The sequence below is a fragment of the Aptenodytes forsteri genome, unplaced genomic scaffold (assembly GCF_000699145.1).
Source record: "Aptenodytes forsteri isolate BGI_AS27 unplaced genomic scaffold, ASM69914v1 Scaffold217, whole genome shotgun sequence".
Lineage (NCBI taxonomy): Eukaryota > Metazoa > Chordata > Aves > Sphenisciformes > Spheniscidae > Aptenodytes > Aptenodytes forsteri.
The window spans coordinates 3777166-3794962 of NW_008796222.1; the positions used below are offsets into that span (position 1 = coordinate 3777166).

Consider the following 17797-nt stretch of genomic DNA (forward strand, 5'->3'; position numbering starts at 1 on the left):
CTGTCATGGCTGGCCAGTAGTCACGGTAGCTCCTCACAGCTTCCTAGCTGAGGGAGCCTGCTAAGTACTGCAGTACTCTCCGCTAGTGTCCATGTCACGAATGCCTAAGTTCTTCCTTTTCCTTATGCCAGGCGTGAATGTGCCTCTTGGCATCTGCAGATTTTGCAGCCCTCACTTTAGTTCTGAGGCATTTCATCTGGAAATTGGACTGCTGGGCTGGAAATGCTTCAGTTCAGACCCCTGTACCCTGCTGGCTGCTCCTTCTCCCTCTGCTATGGGTAATTGTGAAGGACTCCTGTAAGGTACTGCTGATAGCTTGTAGTAGTGTTCTCCCCTATGATTTCTGTGGCCTTGCTTTTAATATTTAGTTGCCAACAGGCGAGAGTTTTCCTATTTTTTCCTGCCTCAACAAAGTCGTCAGCAGTGTATGTATGAAGGAGGAAATTAAAAAAAAAAAACCAAAACAAAATCCAAAGCTTGTTTTCCCCTCAGCAGAGTCAGTAAGAGTGACGGGGGGGGGGAATTGTTTTTCATCTCAGGTGACAGAAAGTGGAAAGAGTTTTCGGGGTGATGCTGGGGATTTAGAGAGGACAGGAGGAATCCCAAGGCAAACACGGTAGCTATTAGAAGGAGAGAGGTTGCAGGAGAGGAAATTCCCTATGGTATCTATGCAGGACAAGAAGATTTGGAAACCACGTAATCTTTGTCGCGCAAGTACTGGAGTATTCTGACTGGTCATCTGTAGTGGTATGTGAGAAACAGGGAAGGGATTGGTCAGACTTCCTGGCAATTCTTACTGTGCAACATTGGCTTACATGTGCGTATTTATATCACTGCCTTAAGGCTTGGGGTGGGGGAGTATACGGTTCTGAAGCACGTATTGTAGCAAAAGATCATGGCTGAGTTGCAACTTTGCCTTGAATATGGGGTTTACTTAGGCTTTGTCTAATCAGAAAGATTTTAAAGTATACTGAAAGCTTTGTTCAGTCTTGAGGTCTTGATAAAGTAAAAGATATAAAGATTTCTGGCCTTTTGGCAGTCCTCAGTTTTGTGGCCCATGTAAGAAGACTATCTCTGGAAAAACTTTCCAGATATTATTGACTTAAACTTTTCAGTAGGCTCTCTTACTGAGCTCTATCATTGACAGTGTCACACATTTATTTCTCAGTGCGATGGATGTCTGTAGTGCCAAAATAAAAGTACGTTTAGCATTTACTCTAGCGACAAGTGTTTGTTATCTGTGAATTACTACACCTTAGTTCAAGCAATAGAGATACTGTTTTTCATTAAATCGGACTATGACTGGAAAGTACTTTTTTCCTCCCTGCCTTCCCACTTTTTTGACCTAGGTAATAAAGCAAAGTAAGTACCAGGAATGCAAGCAAAGATAACACAATATAAAAAACCTTTGCTGGCTGATGGACAATTAAGATGCCTGTAGAAAAGGTGTTTAAGAAAGCCACTATTCTGTTCTGATGTCCTCTCATGTAATTGTCAGACTGCATCAAAGTCAGTTTTTTGGCTCCCGTTCTTGTTGGGTTAAGTCCTTGGTCCCTGTGTTTTAAGTTGTTTTCCTAGGCCAGAGGAAGAGGATGGACTAAAATATTTCCTGATCATTTGTTGCATATGAACATCTCCGTTGGTGAAAAAATTAAGAATATTCTAACTGTTGAACTGTTTGTGTTTTCAGTTTGCAAGGCATATGGAGTGTTCTGGGCAGAGGTGAAGCAACTGTGGTTTGAGGTCACCTGTGGGTCTATGACTTGGAGCTGCTGGGATTAATCATTCTTTGGTTTTGTTTTCTGCAGTAACCAACCCTCTCATGCAGCTGAGAGTACAATTCTTGGAGTGACCAGCCTCTGCTTTCAAAGGAGGTTTATTTTTCACTGTAATCATAAAACATGTACCCTTACTTTCTTCTAGCTTAAAACTAGAGACCGATATATTAATAGCCTGAAAAAGAAATGCCAGAAAGAGTCTGAGCAAAACAAAGAAAAACAAAGACGAATTGAAACCTTAGAAAAATATCTGGCTGACCTACCAACGCTGGATGATATAGAAGGGCAGACTAAACAGGTAAGGTAAAGGGAGTTTGTTTTACATTTTAAAAATACAAGTAAGCTCCCTACTATCTGTTGTCAAATCTTTTACTGTTTCAACATACTTTTTTTTTCCCCATCTGTTTAGGAAGAGAAGTATTTCAATGTTTTAGAAAGCTCTGTAGCTATTAGGGATTCTCATACTCAGATATGAGAAATGAGCCTAAGATGACATAGAAGGTAACTGCAAGGCTGTGGCCTGCCGCAAGGCCTTCTGCTAATGTGACATCGTGTCTGACTAATGTAACCTGTGTTAGCTGCAAATTCTAGAAGAGAAGAACAAGCAACTTCAAGAAACTATGACTGAGTTAGAAAAGAAGCTCGGAGAGGCCCGATCGCAGTGCAGAGAGAGAGAATTGCAACTGGTGTGTCAGAAGAAAAAAGAAAAAGAGCTGGTCACAACAGTACAGAGGTATGAACAGCTGCTTGGGCTGTGCCCTGAAATGGGTATACTTTCCCATCTGATGTCAAGACCTAATATTATTTGCACTCTTAATCTATTACAATGCTAATGATTTTTCATAGCATAAATATATTACTGTGCAGAATGACAGTGTAATGCAGTAGAAAATCCAACACGATTTTTGTGTGTCAAGTTGCAAGTAATAGCACAGAGAAGAGTCTGCCTAGGACACGCTTCACTATCTTTCTTTAAAGATGTGGGACACCGCTGCAATGGCATCATAGCCTGCTGCCAGATAGAGGATAGAATAAACGTGCAGCAAAGGGGCATTGTATAGAAGCTGTCAGTACTCCTATTTGATAACTAATCCTCTCACGAGCCATGGAAAAGCACTCTAGATACTGGTTGATGGGTATATCAGGGAAGGGTCAAAGATTTAAATAAATTGTAGCTGTTTCTTACCTTTGCACTGAGGGTGGGGTTGTTTACAGGGAGATTTAGCTGTAGCTAATCAGCTTTCGATGAAGTTGCGTAACTATCAAAAAACAAATGGGACAGATATCTATGAGGATTCCAGATGAGACATGGAGACATTGTTACTATGGTACATTTTAGATGAGGGGAGCTACTTAAACACTTACTTTTAAAAAAAGGGAGAGGAACTAAGCAGGGGGGAATAACTTTTAATAATTTATGTGGATGTTACTACAGTTCACTGTCCCTCCATTGGGTAAAGGTGCATGCCACAGGAGTCTGAAAGTGTTTCCATGCTGAAAAGCAAGCTGGTTGGGACACCTTGCCAGCCAAATTGCTGACGCATTTTTTCCATCTTACCAATGAAAGGCCTTTTTTCTTCATGCCCACATAATCTAGAGGGGGATCATTTTGTCTTTTCTGAAAGTCTACAAATAGTTGAGGTGGCCTCTGGTTTCTAAATTAGACAGCAAGATTAACACTAATAAAATGTATTTCCTTTCTGAGAGAAGGTGAGCAGGCAAAGGCTCTAGCTACACCTAGGAGCTTGTGTTGAGCTACAGAGGGTCTGAAGGTCATACCCTCATGTGGGAGCAGCTGGCAGGAGTGGCTTTATGCTCCCCCTTACAAGTCACAGAGGGCATGAAGGATAGGCCACCAGTACTTGGAGCAACCTCTGATTCTGGACTCTGCTTTGAATTGTACATGTCCCAGTGAGAAAGTCTGACTTTAAAGCTCCTGTAACTTTGAGGGGTTTGAAGACTCCTCTGATCTATGCTGGTGCTGACTTTGCCTCCTGCAGTAGCACAGAGCAGCTGTGAACACCACAAAGCTTTTCTTTGCTCCTCTCTGCCCTCTCTCCCTATGCTGTACTGCTGGAGCTGTGCCTTTTGGGAGATGCAGCACAGGATCTGGCCCATAAAACCATTCCTACATTAATCTGTTTTTGTCAGTACCACAGTAACTTCAGTAGTTTAGGATTTTTGCATCATTCATCCACTGTTGGTTTGCTCATCCATAAGGCTGGATTCTGTTAGGTATGGTTTTACAGTTCTGGTTGGAAGATGGTGCAACTTTCTAATTTTTCACTAGAACACACAGCCCTTCTGGTTTCTGTCAGTGCACTTAATTTTTCTTTCATGTTGAATGGCAGTTTACAACAGAAAGTAGAAAAATGCCTGGAAGATGGTATTCGCCTTCCCATGTTGGACACAAAACAGCTTCAGAGCGAGAATGAATGTCTCAAAGAAAAGAATGAGAAAGCCAGTAAGGTTAGTCTGCAAATGATCTGTTGGTGGCATCTTTAACCTTGAGTCCTGCAGGTCTTTATTTTATTACTTTAGAAATAAATATCTCGCTAAAGAATTACACACTTGTTGCTAATTCAGATTTCTTTTCATTACCAGTCTCTTTCTGTTCAGTATATTTATTTTACATGAATTTCCTGTTCTATCAGAGTTAAACTTTGTCTTGTCATTTACATTTTGAAAGATTCCATTTAAAATCTATGGCTACACACGTGTAAGCTGATTTTTAAAAAAGGATCTGAAGAGATTCAAGCCTTTTAAATTACTCAATTTTATATTCTAGGTCATAGACAATCAACAAAATCAGATAGCTGGACTGATTTTAGACATGCAGGTAAGGAAGAGTGTATATGCTGTTGTTTACTCTGTCCATTTTTAGTTCATAAAGATAACATTACTAAAGCTTAATTTCGTCATTTTATTTTCCCAAATAGGAGGCAAAGGTAGAAATACCAAGAACTTAATCTTATGGCCTGTAGTTGGCCCGTGTTCTCTTGCAGGCTCATAGTGTATTTGTTATTGATGTTTGTATGGTTTAGCACTTTGCCGATACTCATCATGAAGTGAAAAACTGTTGCTATGTAGCATCCTTATTCTGCTAGTGGATGTCATATCAGAACTGCCTGTTTCAAGTGTGAGGACTGCCTCTGTAACAGTGAAGCCTCCCATCCAACTTCGGGGTTCAGATGATGATCCAAAGTACAAAAAGTGATACTGATTAGGAGCTTCACTACTGAGATCCTTAGTAGAGATAGGTGCCTTTCTAAACCATACCACTTCACATTTCACATCGTTTAAGCAGGTCCCTGTTCAACTGGTTTCTGACACGTCACTCACTTAGATATCTTAACTCTCTTGGCGGATCTTGGGCACCTAGCTTGGAGCCAAGGACTTTTCAAGACAGCAAAGGTTGTCAGCTAGGAGTCAGTTGCAACTCTGTGGATCGGATTAACACATCAGACTCCTGATACTTGAAAGGTACTTAGTGACCAGTATTTGTTGTGGAGAAAGGGAAACGTTATACACGTTACGGGGAAGAAGGTATGACTTGCTCTAGGAAAAGCTGCACGTTTAAAAAAACAAACATCTGTTTTCAGCAAATACTGAAGCCAAATTCAATAAATTCTAGTTTCTGCATTCTTCTTCTAGATTGGCATTTGTCTCCAAATTTTTTTGCTTCCTTGCCCTCCAGAGAGACTGAAGCTATAGGGTTGTCCCTTGAGAATGAAGAAGGTGCTTCTGCTTTGACTCTGTGTACATTAGATTTGAAAGAACAACAAAATGGTAGTAAACAATCAGCTCAATGCCTGCTCCTTCCAAAGTGGAAGGGAGCACTCTATGGAGCTAGAGTCCAAATAATGAAGAGAGACAAAACTGCTTGCATAACACTTGCTAAGAGAATGTGCTTTCTTATTTCCACTCTGCACACTGAAGCGCTTCTGCTTTGACTCTGTGTACATTAGGTTTGAAAGAACAACAAAATGGTAGTAAACAATCAGCTCAATGCCTGCTCCTTCCAAAGTGGAAGGGAGCACTCTATGGAGCTAGAGTCCAAATAATGAAGAGAGACAAAACTGCTTGCATAACACTTGCTAAGAGAATGTGCTTTCTTATTTCCACTCTGCACACTGAAGCCAAGTTTGCTTATTTGTAGCTGTTCAAAGTAAGTTGTCTTCCACCATTAAATTGCTTCCTTTCTCTACCATGCAGGTAAATAGCAGGCCTGATTCCTGTCGACAACCATATTTTTGCTTGATTAAATTACAGTGTATTAAATACATCTGTAGAGAAGCAGTAGGGGAATTTAAGTTGCAATATAACATATGTCTGTTAACTGAAAAGCAGAATCAATCATTTAAGATTCTCTAGGTTTGAAGAAGGCAAAATATATCAAATTGAGATGTTTTCATAGAGCAGCCTGTTATATGCAAAATTGTGACACAGGCAAATGTAGTTTTGGATATTTCATAATTTTAAAAAAAAAGTTCAAATTGAACTCCATAACCTTTCTGAGGTTCTCTATCCCTCTTCATAGTTTAGTTAAGAATATTTACATATATACTACGTGTATATGTTGTGCTTACAAGAAATATGCACAACTTGCCTAAATGTATTATCACCAATGTCAGTCTTTTCATATTTCCTAAACTTTCTGATCTTTTTCTCTCCATCACCTTTATCTTGAGACTAGTGATCTTTGTGCACATTTATACAGATGACTGTTTTGTGAACTTAGTCTGAAATGACTTTAGGGAGCTGAGACTGGGAAATGCTGAGTAGTTGTGACAGTCTGTGAACAGAGTAGTGTTCTCTTCTCCAGGACTTTCTCCTACTTTTCCTCTTTTGAGGTATTTTATATAAGGACAGGAAATAAGATTCGAAAATGGTGTTAGCCCTCAAATTACTTGTAGACTACAGCAGCTTCTTTGTAACCTTGATCTCCCTGGCCTTCCACATTTGTTTCCTGGGAAGCATTGAAAATTAGTTAACGAGAAACCGAAATCCCTTATCAGCACAGAGATACAATTTATCTTCAGCTCAGAGATCTCATTTTATTCCGTGTCTTCTGCCACATTGTAAACTTATGCTTGAGAATGTATTTCAGTTCATTGTTTTTAACTTGCAAGCTGAAAACAAACAAATACTGTTTCAGACAGCAGTGTACGAAGCAGTACTAGTTTCTATTTGCTCATAATTGTGGTGGAATGATCTTCCTTGTATGGTTTTGCTTGGTTGATTTGTTTTCCTGAGTGTGAGGTTTTAAAATTCTGGTTGATCTTGACAAGGTGTCATGCTGCATATATAGTACATCTTCAGAAAGAGAAAAATCATAGATGAGAGTGGCGTTTAAAAAAAATCCGTATTTACATGATTAATTTAGATATCACAAAATTAAAATCTTTTGGTACAAAAAAAGACAGTAGAAGTCAGTCAGATTGTACGATGCCTGTGTTACCCAAAGTACCTCTGTCAATCCTGTCAGTCACAATAAACCCAAACTGTGCCAGGCTGGGAGTAACGCCACCAAATTGTAACTTTGGAAAGCATATGGAAAAACTAAGGGTGAAGGACAGAGGACTCGTAGCACTATGAGCAACTGGGAAATCATAGCACTGTGGGCTCAGCCAAGCTGGTAAGCACATGTGCTTTTTCTGAGCTTTAAGATTAGGATAGCAGAGAATGATAGATGTTAGGTGTATCTTTTAGAAATAAACACTGATTTCCACTTCTAGTAGTTCCCATTAAACAGCACAACTCATGAGCTGAACATGTGCACGTTATTTGGAATATTCTAGAAGTTGTTTTTGGAGTAGTTTGCACAGTCATGTAAACTTAGTGGCAGATGTAGTTCTGAAAATAGACTGGGGAAGATAATATTTCTGAACCTGTCTTCCCCACCACCTACCCACCCCCAGGAAGGCTGCAGAGTCAAACCTTCAGTGTCTGGCATTGACACAAACATGAAACGTGTAAGCGGTAGTACTATTGCATGTATTGTAACTGGGGCTTTGGGCGTCCCTGAACTTGCCCATGGAAGAGAAGTGCATCAGACCATTAAAATTTGAAGATACTTGGAAGCTGGGAGGGTGTTTTGGGCACCTGCTATTACTGCATTGCCCTGTTCCCCTCCCTAGGCACCTTCTGTCTGGCTGCAGACAGACAGAGCTAGAGGGACCTTCGGTCTGACCCAATATGGCCATTTTTCTCAGTAGACAATGTTTTTAAAAAAAACTAAAGATGATGGTTCAACACCAGTGCAGTGTTGCCATGTTCTGCTCATCTGCAAGCACGACAAAGGAAATGCCTGAAGCAGAGCTATTTCCTGCCCTCTCCCAGCCCAGGGTGTTTCCTTTGACGTGGGGCAGGGCCCTCTTTCTTCCTCCCCTTCCTCCCACTGGAGTGTGAAGTTGTGCTTTCTCGCACAGCTTATCTTTAGGATGCATGTTACTTCAGCACTTCCTTTTGGGGGGCACGGTGTGGGTGAACGGAGAAGCAGGTCAAGTGTGTGAAAACAGTTTTAAAAACAAGTAGTCATTTCTGGGTTCTGCTTGCTGATTCTTATTACTTACATGAAAATAAAGTGTGAGGTTTTTTTTAGTCCATATTAAGTGTGTAAATTTTAGCACCATTGTTTTCCAGTTTTGCAAAGGGTATGACAAAGTACTGGCTTTTCTCGGTGCTTGTGCAGTGTTGAGCTGAATGCGTTGGGAAATTTTGTCACTCCTGTGAGTGGCCAGGCCATTAAAAACTCCACTCAGTGTCAGCCCTGCCTTGCCTTCTCATCAGCACTAATAATTTTTACAGCTTGGCAAGTCAATTAAATGGCTTCTCGTCCACTCGATAGGCCACATACATGGTAAAGGGCAGGCTTGTATATAGACATAGTCTCCTATGTGCTACAATCCCCAGTACTGGTAACCTGAAAGTTCCATTCTTCATACATCTTAGGAGCAACTCACACAAGAGTAAATTTGGCTTCTTTTCCAAAGCTAAATTGTTTTCCTAAGACCCCAAAACCAACATAGCTTGACACAATTTGCTGTGGTTCTGTCAAGTGGGGAGCTTGGGGTTTTCTTCCTGTCCTTGAATAAAGTTGCAGAGTCATAGTGCAGCAATTTAAGCACATCTTTTACTAAAGAGTGACATTGATCTTCCTATAGTATTTTATTTAAGCTATCATATAGAATTCCCTGTGAGAGAGTTCTCTGCTTTGGAAGAAGAATCGTTAGGATTGTTCCTACAGAGATGCAAGAAGAAACATTCTTCTGGGACAGTGTAATTCCATAAATTGAGAGCCATCAGCTTGTAAAATGCAACTTCTCCTCCCCCCATCATGGTTTCTGGTTCCACTCTGTGAAATGTTGCAGTCAAAACTGTGTCAAGGCATGCACCATTGTCACCAGTGCTCCAGCTGTATTTTGAGCTTGATGGGATCGGATTTGCATCTTATAATTGAAATTGGGCAACAGGTTTTACATATTAATGTGCTGAGCTAGGGATGGGGAGGACACTTTATATGCACTGAGCTAGCACAGCATTGGATTTGTGAGTAATACCGTTAACGACAAAAGAGGATTTTTTTTTTCTTTGTGAAAGCTGAAAAGATCTCTCTGTTTTAAAGCATTAGGAGTTTATATAATCACTATTCATTGTTATTAGTATTCAGATAAGATGGTTTGCATATTGCTCTTTCTGAGTTTTGCCAGATGACCTTGAAAGACATATCTACAGATCTAAAAGCCAACTAGTAGAATAAATGTGAGTGCTTTTAACAACACACACACCTGTGGTCATGCTGAATTCACCCCAAAAAATCCACTTTGGAAATATCTCATGATTTCTTAGTTTCAACTCTGTAGGTGAAAACTGGGGAATTGACAGCAGCTGATTCCATGTTGCAGTGGTTGGTGGTTTGTTGCTGCTTGTGACTGATCTGGAAGTCAGTCATGGAAAGCTCCAATACTTAAGTACAACAGCATCCTAGAAACTTACTGCTTTTTTCATTACTGAAAATAGTAATTATTGTATCTGTTAAAAATGACACTATAAACTACAAATAAGTTACTTTTTTGCCTGCAGTTGTTTTTTCAGTGCAGTAGAGTTGTACAGACTTCTGATTTATCATGTATGTGAATGGTTTTAAAGAGCTTGCTGCTCTGTATCAACTGTCAAAGGCTTTCTTCTCAGCTGTATAGAAGGTGAGGTGAATTCTCTGTTGTGAAAGGTTGTAGGAAGCCCTGCCATAGTCTTTATGGAAAACAGAGGCCAAAAAAAATCTTCAGTTACAACTTGGAATTGCACAAATGAAACTTAGCTGTCATTAATCTGCTGCTTATTTCGAGTGAAATTATTTGGTTAGAAAAAACAATATTGTATGGTTATTTTAGCCTTCATGCATTCCATATTGGAGTAATGTTTTGCATACATACAGTCTTTTTCTTCTAAACAGATGCTGCTTATTTAAAGGGTTTCATTGATATTTGGAGTAGCTGTGTTAGTATACAGAGAGCTGTTGGGGTCCAGTTGAATATTACCAGGGGAACGTGGTAGAAAATAAAAAATGAAGGATTAATACAAAAGCAACAAATAACTGAAACATAGAAATTTACTGAGGATGCATTTTTTGTCAGTGCTAATATAAAGTACAAAAATTTTAAATCATTACCTGTGTTTTCATTCAATTTAGTCTATGCAAGAGAAGCTTTTGCAAGAAAAGCTGATAGTTCAGAAGATGACAAATGAGCTTGAAGAAAAAGAAAGGAATATAGAGCAGTTAAATAAAACTCTCTCTGAAGTAAGTAAAAACTCCAAAAACCCAACCCCTGACCACACCAGCTGGGAGGAACCTATAGAATAATTATAAGATCTCATGGTAGGGCTTTATGAGCTTAATTACATACTTGACTGTGCTGGCTGCCATGCAGACATATAATAGGTACTACCCCTACCTCAGGAAGTGAGAACTTCAAGGGTGAAGGCTGCTGAGCAGTGGTAATGTGAAATAGACAGACGCGTAAAAGTTGTCTATCTGCCATTCTTTAGAGGGGTACAGAAATACTGATTACATGTATGGAAATTATTTTTAATTATTTTGTTTGTGGTTTGAAACAGGAAACTTTCTGCTACAGTGCATGCTGCAGACTAACTTTCCCCTTTTTTCCTATTTGCTTTTCACAAAGGACCAAAGACTGATGGAAGAGAATGCCTCCCTGAAGGAGCAGATGCGGCAGGTGGAACAGTCCAGGCAGCCAGTATCTGAGAAGATGCCTATAGCAGACCAGTTGTTCAAGGAAATGTCCCATTGCTTGTTTGACTTGAAAGCACTGTGCAGTATTCTTACCCAGAGAGCTCAGGGCAAGGAGCCTAACCTTTCCTTACTGCTGGGAATCAGATGTAAGTGATGTTGTCATTCCAATGCTTAACAGTGTTTTGACACGGAGGAGTAACAGTTTAGCTCAGTGGTGCTCAAACTTGCCAGCTGGACAGGCCAGTGTCCCCCTTGCTATGCAATTGGAGCAGTTGTGTGTGAAAGGTACTCCTGGAGCTTGCTGGAAAAGCTGGGCTTTTAATGCACCTGGGTTGCTAAATGCATATGACTACAACAGGTCCTTGCCAAGTCAGGAGAGAAGGTAGCTGGCTCTTCATATGGACCCAATCATTGATACGTTCACCCCTTTAAAAAGAAAGGTGTGTAGCCAGGTGTCCGTCCCTCCTGAGACACACTGCAGTCACCCTGAGGGTTAATGGATGCTTTTCTGTCAAACATGTTCTGCCCTATAAACTCATTGTGAGGGAGGAGAGGCATAAGCAGGCCTGGTATGGCTACATCACGTGTTTTTGTTTTAAAGCCCTTGGGGTGAAGTGGTAGGAATATACATCTACTGTTTGAACATGTGTATGTATGGTTTAGAGGTGGGGGTGTCTGCGTGTATTAGATAAGCCTAGTGCCAGGCAACTCCATCTCCAGTGCTGTTAATGGCCCATCTAGTCTTCAGCACTTACTAAGCTGTTAAATTTAACCAGGAAATGAGAAGCATGCCCTAAAGCCAGTCAGACAAAGCTTCAGCGTAGTGAGTTCGTGTTAGGTCTTTCCTTTTAACAAGCTTAACAAACACTTACATTTTTTTTGACCTGAATGTATTACATTCTGTTGTTTTCTGAGTGTTAATTAGAATTCATCAGATAGATTGGTTGCTGAACTGGACCATCAGCAAGGTAGAAAGGTAACAATATAGTATCCTGTGCAGCAAGAGCTACTACAAGCCACATAGACTCATCTGCACTGTAACCCCCTGAAGTACTGGGGAGTGCAGCATATGCCCGTCTCAAAGTCCATGAGATCATCATCAGCCAGCGGGATGAATAATGCAGTATATCTGTAGTACTATTTCATCATCTTTCATGGCCTTATTTCCCAAGCTCTCCTATCCCTCTTTTCTGAGTGGCTACAGAAACCTCCAATATCTGTAGGAAATGGCTGTTCTACCCAGTTTTTTCACTGCTGTTGAGATCCATCAGACTTTAGCAAGATCTTGGTGCAAACAGCACAGCATGTCTTTCAGAGAAGCATGGATGGGCTCTGAATTGATAAGTTCACACGGTACCACATTTTATTGGCTTTGTGTGGCAAGGTTTTGGTAGCAGGGGGCTACAGGGGGTGGCTTCTGAGAAGCTGCTAGAAGCTTCCCCTTTGTCCAATAGAGCCAATGCCAGCCAGCTCCAAGCGTGATTTGTCTTGATGTAGTTAAAGTGACCTAGCCCTTATTTCAAGGGGGACTTGACTAGCTGAAGTATTCCCAGAGCACAGCTGCTAGAGCTTTAACCTTGGCTGTTGTTTTTTGTAGCGCTGAGCTGTTCAGCTGAAGAGAATGAAAACTACCACAGCACAGAAACCCTTTCGAAGAAGCTCTTGGACGTTTGTCAGTTACGAAAGGATATTGATGAATTAAGGACTATAATGTCGGACCGTTATGCTCAGGACATGGGGGACAATTGCATTACTCAATGACAACATTTCATCTAGTAGCGAATGACTTATTAAATGCTGCTGTGTCACAGGTCTTTGCATTTCTATTAAGGAGCCATATTGGAAGACTGCAAATAGCACCGCACGTGCATCTCTCCGAGGATTGTGAATATTTAATCTCGGGAGTCTGGTGGGGAGGGGAGAGTCATCATTTGAACAGAGTGGTACAAACTACAGGAAGTCTTTTTCTCCAAACTACTGAATGTAGGAACAAGCTGTGAAGAATGATTCAGTTGGATACTCTGTTTCCTTCATTAGGGCTCATTTTATTACTTCACCTAGTTTCTGGAATCAGAGCATCAAAACAGCCGTGCTGCTACTACTCTGTCCTTTCCTTCATCAAGGGTTTGTATGGCATTATCTGTGCTCTGAAATTAGAGCAGAGGGTCAAAGGACCTATAGCTGTACGTGGTGAAGCTAGAGGCTTCTGCAACTGCACTTCACTCTAGGAATTGCAATTGGAACAATCTTGGAGCACTGCAAAAAGTAGTTGCTTTTCAAGTTGCCTAAAAAATTTAGGATATAGGAAAGATGTTGTTTTTAGTAATGGATGTCTAGCTTGTTTGCCCAATAGCGGAAGAAAACCAAGTTTTAATTCCTTTATGCAGATGAAGTCCATAAAATATAGCGCTATCAAATTGTTTTAAGCACGCTCACGTTGCTGTAAGAAGTTTCAATAATGTGAAGTCTGACAAACCCAGAGAAGCTGGAAGGCGTGAAACTGCAGCATAGTATGTGGCTGTCAGGAAAAAAAAAAAAAAGAAAAAAAAAAAAAAGGACTGTATTTTAGTGTTTGTACCATACTTATTTTTCCCTTAGGTCATCTCCATTTTAAAATGTGGCTGGTCTATATTCCATCCCTGAAGGCCTCTGATGAGGTTGTGAACCACCTCAACCATTTTTTACCACAGCGACAAAACGGGTGTTTGGCACTTGGCAAAATCAGGGCTCAGAACAGAATGTTTCCACTTAAGCAGTATTAAGTACTCGGTTATCTGAGGACTGCAAAATTTTCCACATTGTTTGGGAATTCTTGATTTCTCCATTTATGTAGGAAGCAATTACATTAAAAAAATAAGATCATGTTCCATAGTTTATTCAGTCAGTGTCACTTGGCAGTACTGTTTCACTCCCGTGGGACAGTTGACATATTAACGCTTCTAATTTCCTGGAACATTACTGCAAGTTAGCTGCACAGTTATGCATGGTGTAAAATAGTATTTAACTGAAGGAAACAAAAACTTGGAAAGAGCAAAACCACTCTCAAATCACACTGTTAAGAAAATATATGAGCATCAGTTACATATGTGGTATTAAAAAAAAGTTTCAAATTACTAAGGTGCAAGTGAGTCAACTGACTCGTAGTGTGGATAACAGCAGAAATATCTTAGAAAACTCAGCAGTTAGAACCAAGTAAATTCTAGGGCAACATTTTTATGGCAAAAGTGTTAGTATCTTCAGTTTTCTGATTAAATTTACGTTAACAGAAAAAAAAAAAGGTATAGCAATGTAAACTGGTTACCAGTTTTAAGTTGGTTTTCCTTTCTGTTCATTGTTAAACAGTTACCATTAATGTTGTTTTTATAATTTAGTGATTTAATTTTTTTTTTTAGCTATATGGACTTATTTATTTGATGGCTTTCTCTATCCTGAACCTACACATGGACTAATTTGTAAAAAATAGTGTTGCTATTTATATTATTGCTACATGGTGTTTTCAGATAGATTAATCTGACTGGTTCGGCTCCTGTGAGCACTAAAACAGTGTCTAGATGAAATCTCCAGTGAAATTGCCTAGTGTCTCTACTTCAAGGTAAAAAACAAGGCCATTTTATTTTAAAATTCTGTGCTTTTTCTGTAGGTTTGAAGGTGTTTATACTAGTGCAAAACTGAACACAAGGATCTTTGCACAAATGGGCTTGCACAGTTTCCTGTGCCTCTAGCAGTAGTGGCTTTTGTGACTAGGGCCTCAGCTCATTCCTTTGGTGTAGTTCGTTGGTTTTGGCCCTGCAGTGAAGTAATAGTCTCCAGTTTACGGCATCTGTCTTGTATCAGAATTCAGTAGCATTTCAGATAATAAACCAGAAGTATTAGGGAGAGAGGAAACACCTAAGTTGCACGTTATTATTTCCTTAGATGGCAATGTTGTACCTATAAAAAAATTACCAAGCAACACATTTTTCTAAATTTGGTGGAAATAACAAAGTGTTTAATAGAGCAATTAGAGAGGAGCAGGAGGTTTTTTTTGAGTCACTTTGAACTATTAAGCTCGTCACTTGGCTGGTGTGCCTCCACTGTCCCTCCTCTTCAATGGTGATACTGTACTGCAGAGTTGAGATCAGTAATTTATATTTGCAGAGCACTTCAGGAGCTTTTATGCTCTTCCAAATATTGAAAATCCCTCAGGAAGGAGGTCCCATTTTATTTGTAATACTTTGATTGCAGTGCTGTAATCTTGCATTGTAATATTTTTGTTACAGAACCTGTAATATTTATGTTAATTTTAAAGCACTTGATTTTAAAAAACCCTGAGTTTATCTGCCTCAGTCAAATTAAAGTAGGGAGGTAAATGATGGATGTATGAGCCAAAGATGCAGACTACCAATTGACTATCTACAGTGATACAGTATTTTGCTTTGATTTCTAAAAATTTGGCCTGTTGTAGTAGTAGCAATTACTATATATGCATCAGTTTACAGATGCCTCTAAATGGAATAAGCTTTGTCTAAGATATGCATGATTGTTTAATTGGTTAAAATGTAGTGTGTGTGGTCTCATTCAGCATATTTAATACAGATTTGATTAACAAATGTTAACATTGGAATTGCTTAGATTTAGTCATGACAACTTTTTGCTGTAGCTATTAGACAATCTCAAGGGCTGAAAACAACCGCTAATGAATGGATACTGTACCGTTCTGGCTGTCAGCAAATTTGTACAGTAATTTTTTGTATAGTTTCAGGTTGAATTTATACAATCCTTTAGAAGATATTTACAGTAACTACTGTATTCAAGAATGTATTTTGAAAAAGACTTGGAAAGTAACTGTCTTCGGACAAGCTGTAGATGATGCTATGTATTTACTATATAGAAGTAACGCAGCTCAGTTGTGTAAAAGTGATTTAGGTTGTTAGCCTCCACTGTGCAGCTTTGTAGTGCGATAGTTGTCTGAAATTGTGGAGATTGCTGTAACCACCCACTCGGGCTCCAGCACTCAAAACTGCCGGTGGCCGCGAAGTCATTACAAGAGCTGAAATTTTGTCCTTTTCACTTCAAAAGGTTTCCTTCCTTCCTTTGCCCTCGCTGTGCCCGCCTTTTGTTGCAGACCTTTTTTTGGACATTTTTCTTGCAGGGTAAGAGCACAAGGAAAGAAAGCAAGCAAACCCCTTCCTGCACGACCTGCTGCCCTAGCACGGGCGGCGGCGGCACGCTGCAGTCTCGCTGCATGGGCATAGTTTGCTCCAGTTTTCCTTGTCCTTATCAATGATGTTACGCAGGTGGAGTTGGAGGTACAATTAGGCTCTTCTCATTGATGTGACAAGTTCTGTCACGAGTGGGGAAAAGATCTTCTGAACTAATCTGCATTCTTAGACTGCAAACAAATCAATGGTTATTATCTAAAGGGATGATATATTCTGGTAGCTCATTAGCAATATTAATTCCACAGCTGCATACCTTTGTGCCTTTTTTGCCTGAAGTAAGTGTATATTCCCCTTGAACTTTAGCTAAGTTGTTAGGATGCTGATGACTGCACCTCGCTTTCCTCTTACCTGCCGATATTCTGTTCATAAGCTTTTGTAGTAAGAACTCTCGCATAATGTCTAGAAACAGAAGTACTTAAACTAGGTACTAGGTGTACACTTTGAATGTTAGGCTGGTTGTGGTATGCAGCTTTTTTGAATATGAAGCGTGAGCAGGAAACTCAAATCATAATGTGTTTATTTTGTGTATATTAATGGCAATATATCATTAGTTCGGTGGGGAGGAGTATCTGGAGCTATCTTTTAAAAGCACAGCTGACATATGTACTGGATCAGTCCCTGAAGACTGGTAGTTTTGTAAATTGGGTTCAATTTTTGAACCACTCAGAATACCTCATATGTAAATAGAGTTGTCATGACTTAATCACAATGTGTTCATTGTAAAAAGTAAAGGAGCCACTGGCTGGCTCAGCTTTAGGCTTGTTGTTCTTGCCTCTTTTTGTAATATTTTTAAAGTAGGGTTTACAGCTAGAATTTTGAATGCCAAAGTTCTATTTATTAAATAATAATAAAAGTTTTCATCGTTAATGACTGGTATTTTTCCACTGGAATTTGTTTGTTGATGTTTGGGATTTGTATCCACAGAGCAAAAATAAATTTTGTTATAAAAGTGATTTCTTCATGCTTCTCATTTGTCCAATATCTGGCATGTGACGGAAGTGACCAAAGCTGGACCAAGGGCAGGAGACAAGAAAGGAATCGTGAAAGGTCTTCTCAGCATCCACCCCAACTTCGCTTCAGTGGTCTGTAGTTCTGCTTGAGTAACAGCTGACTGAGCTCTCTTCCTGGCATTAACTTTTTTTTTTTTTTTTTTAAAAAAACAAGGCCTTGGTAGCAAAAATATTATATCAGTGTAATGAAAGGATTTTAGAGCAGAGTTTCTTGTAAAGTCCCTGCTGCTTTTTTAGGCAGGTGCTGCTGTTGTCCATCTCGGATGCTGATGGGAGAGATCACAGGTAGGACTTTTAAAAAGACTAAGTTGGCACAAAACAGTAGGCAGAAGTGTTACGATAGTTTTGAAGATGCTGAAAGATTCATCAGCTTTGGAACATGTGGTGGCCCCAAAGCCAGTCACACAGGGCAAAAAATAAAGCTGGATGATGAGGCAAAACCAGCAGTGTGTCTGGTACCAAGGAAAAAACTGGGGCTCAGAAAGGATGTGTTTTTAATTACTATTTTTCAATTAGAAAGCAAAAATGGATGGCTGGTCAGACTGAGCAGTAGTT

General features: G+C 39.8%; 1 protein-coding gene across 1 annotated transcript in view; it reads left to right on the top strand.

Moving 5' to 3' along the window:
* CEP85L (centrosomal protein 85 like) overlaps window positions 1–17095 on the top strand; it is a 205330-nt gene extending 188235 nt beyond the window's left edge. Inside the window, exons 8-14 of the mRNA XM_009289182.1 lie at window positions 1924–2076; window positions 2357–2511; window positions 4130–4247; window positions 4567–4617; window positions 10471–10578; window positions 10964–11177; window positions 12629–17095. Coding sequence (XP_009287457.1) covers window positions 1924–2076; window positions 2357–2511; window positions 4130–4247; window positions 4567–4617; window positions 10471–10578; window positions 10964–11177; window positions 12629–12792 — 963 coding nt within the window. The 3' untranslated portion in view covers window positions 12793–17095. The remainder of the gene's footprint in view (window positions 1–1923; window positions 2077–2356; window positions 2512–4129; window positions 4248–4566; window positions 4618–10470; window positions 10579–10963; window positions 11178–12628) is intronic.
* Window positions 17096–17797: the final 702 nt, after the last annotated feature.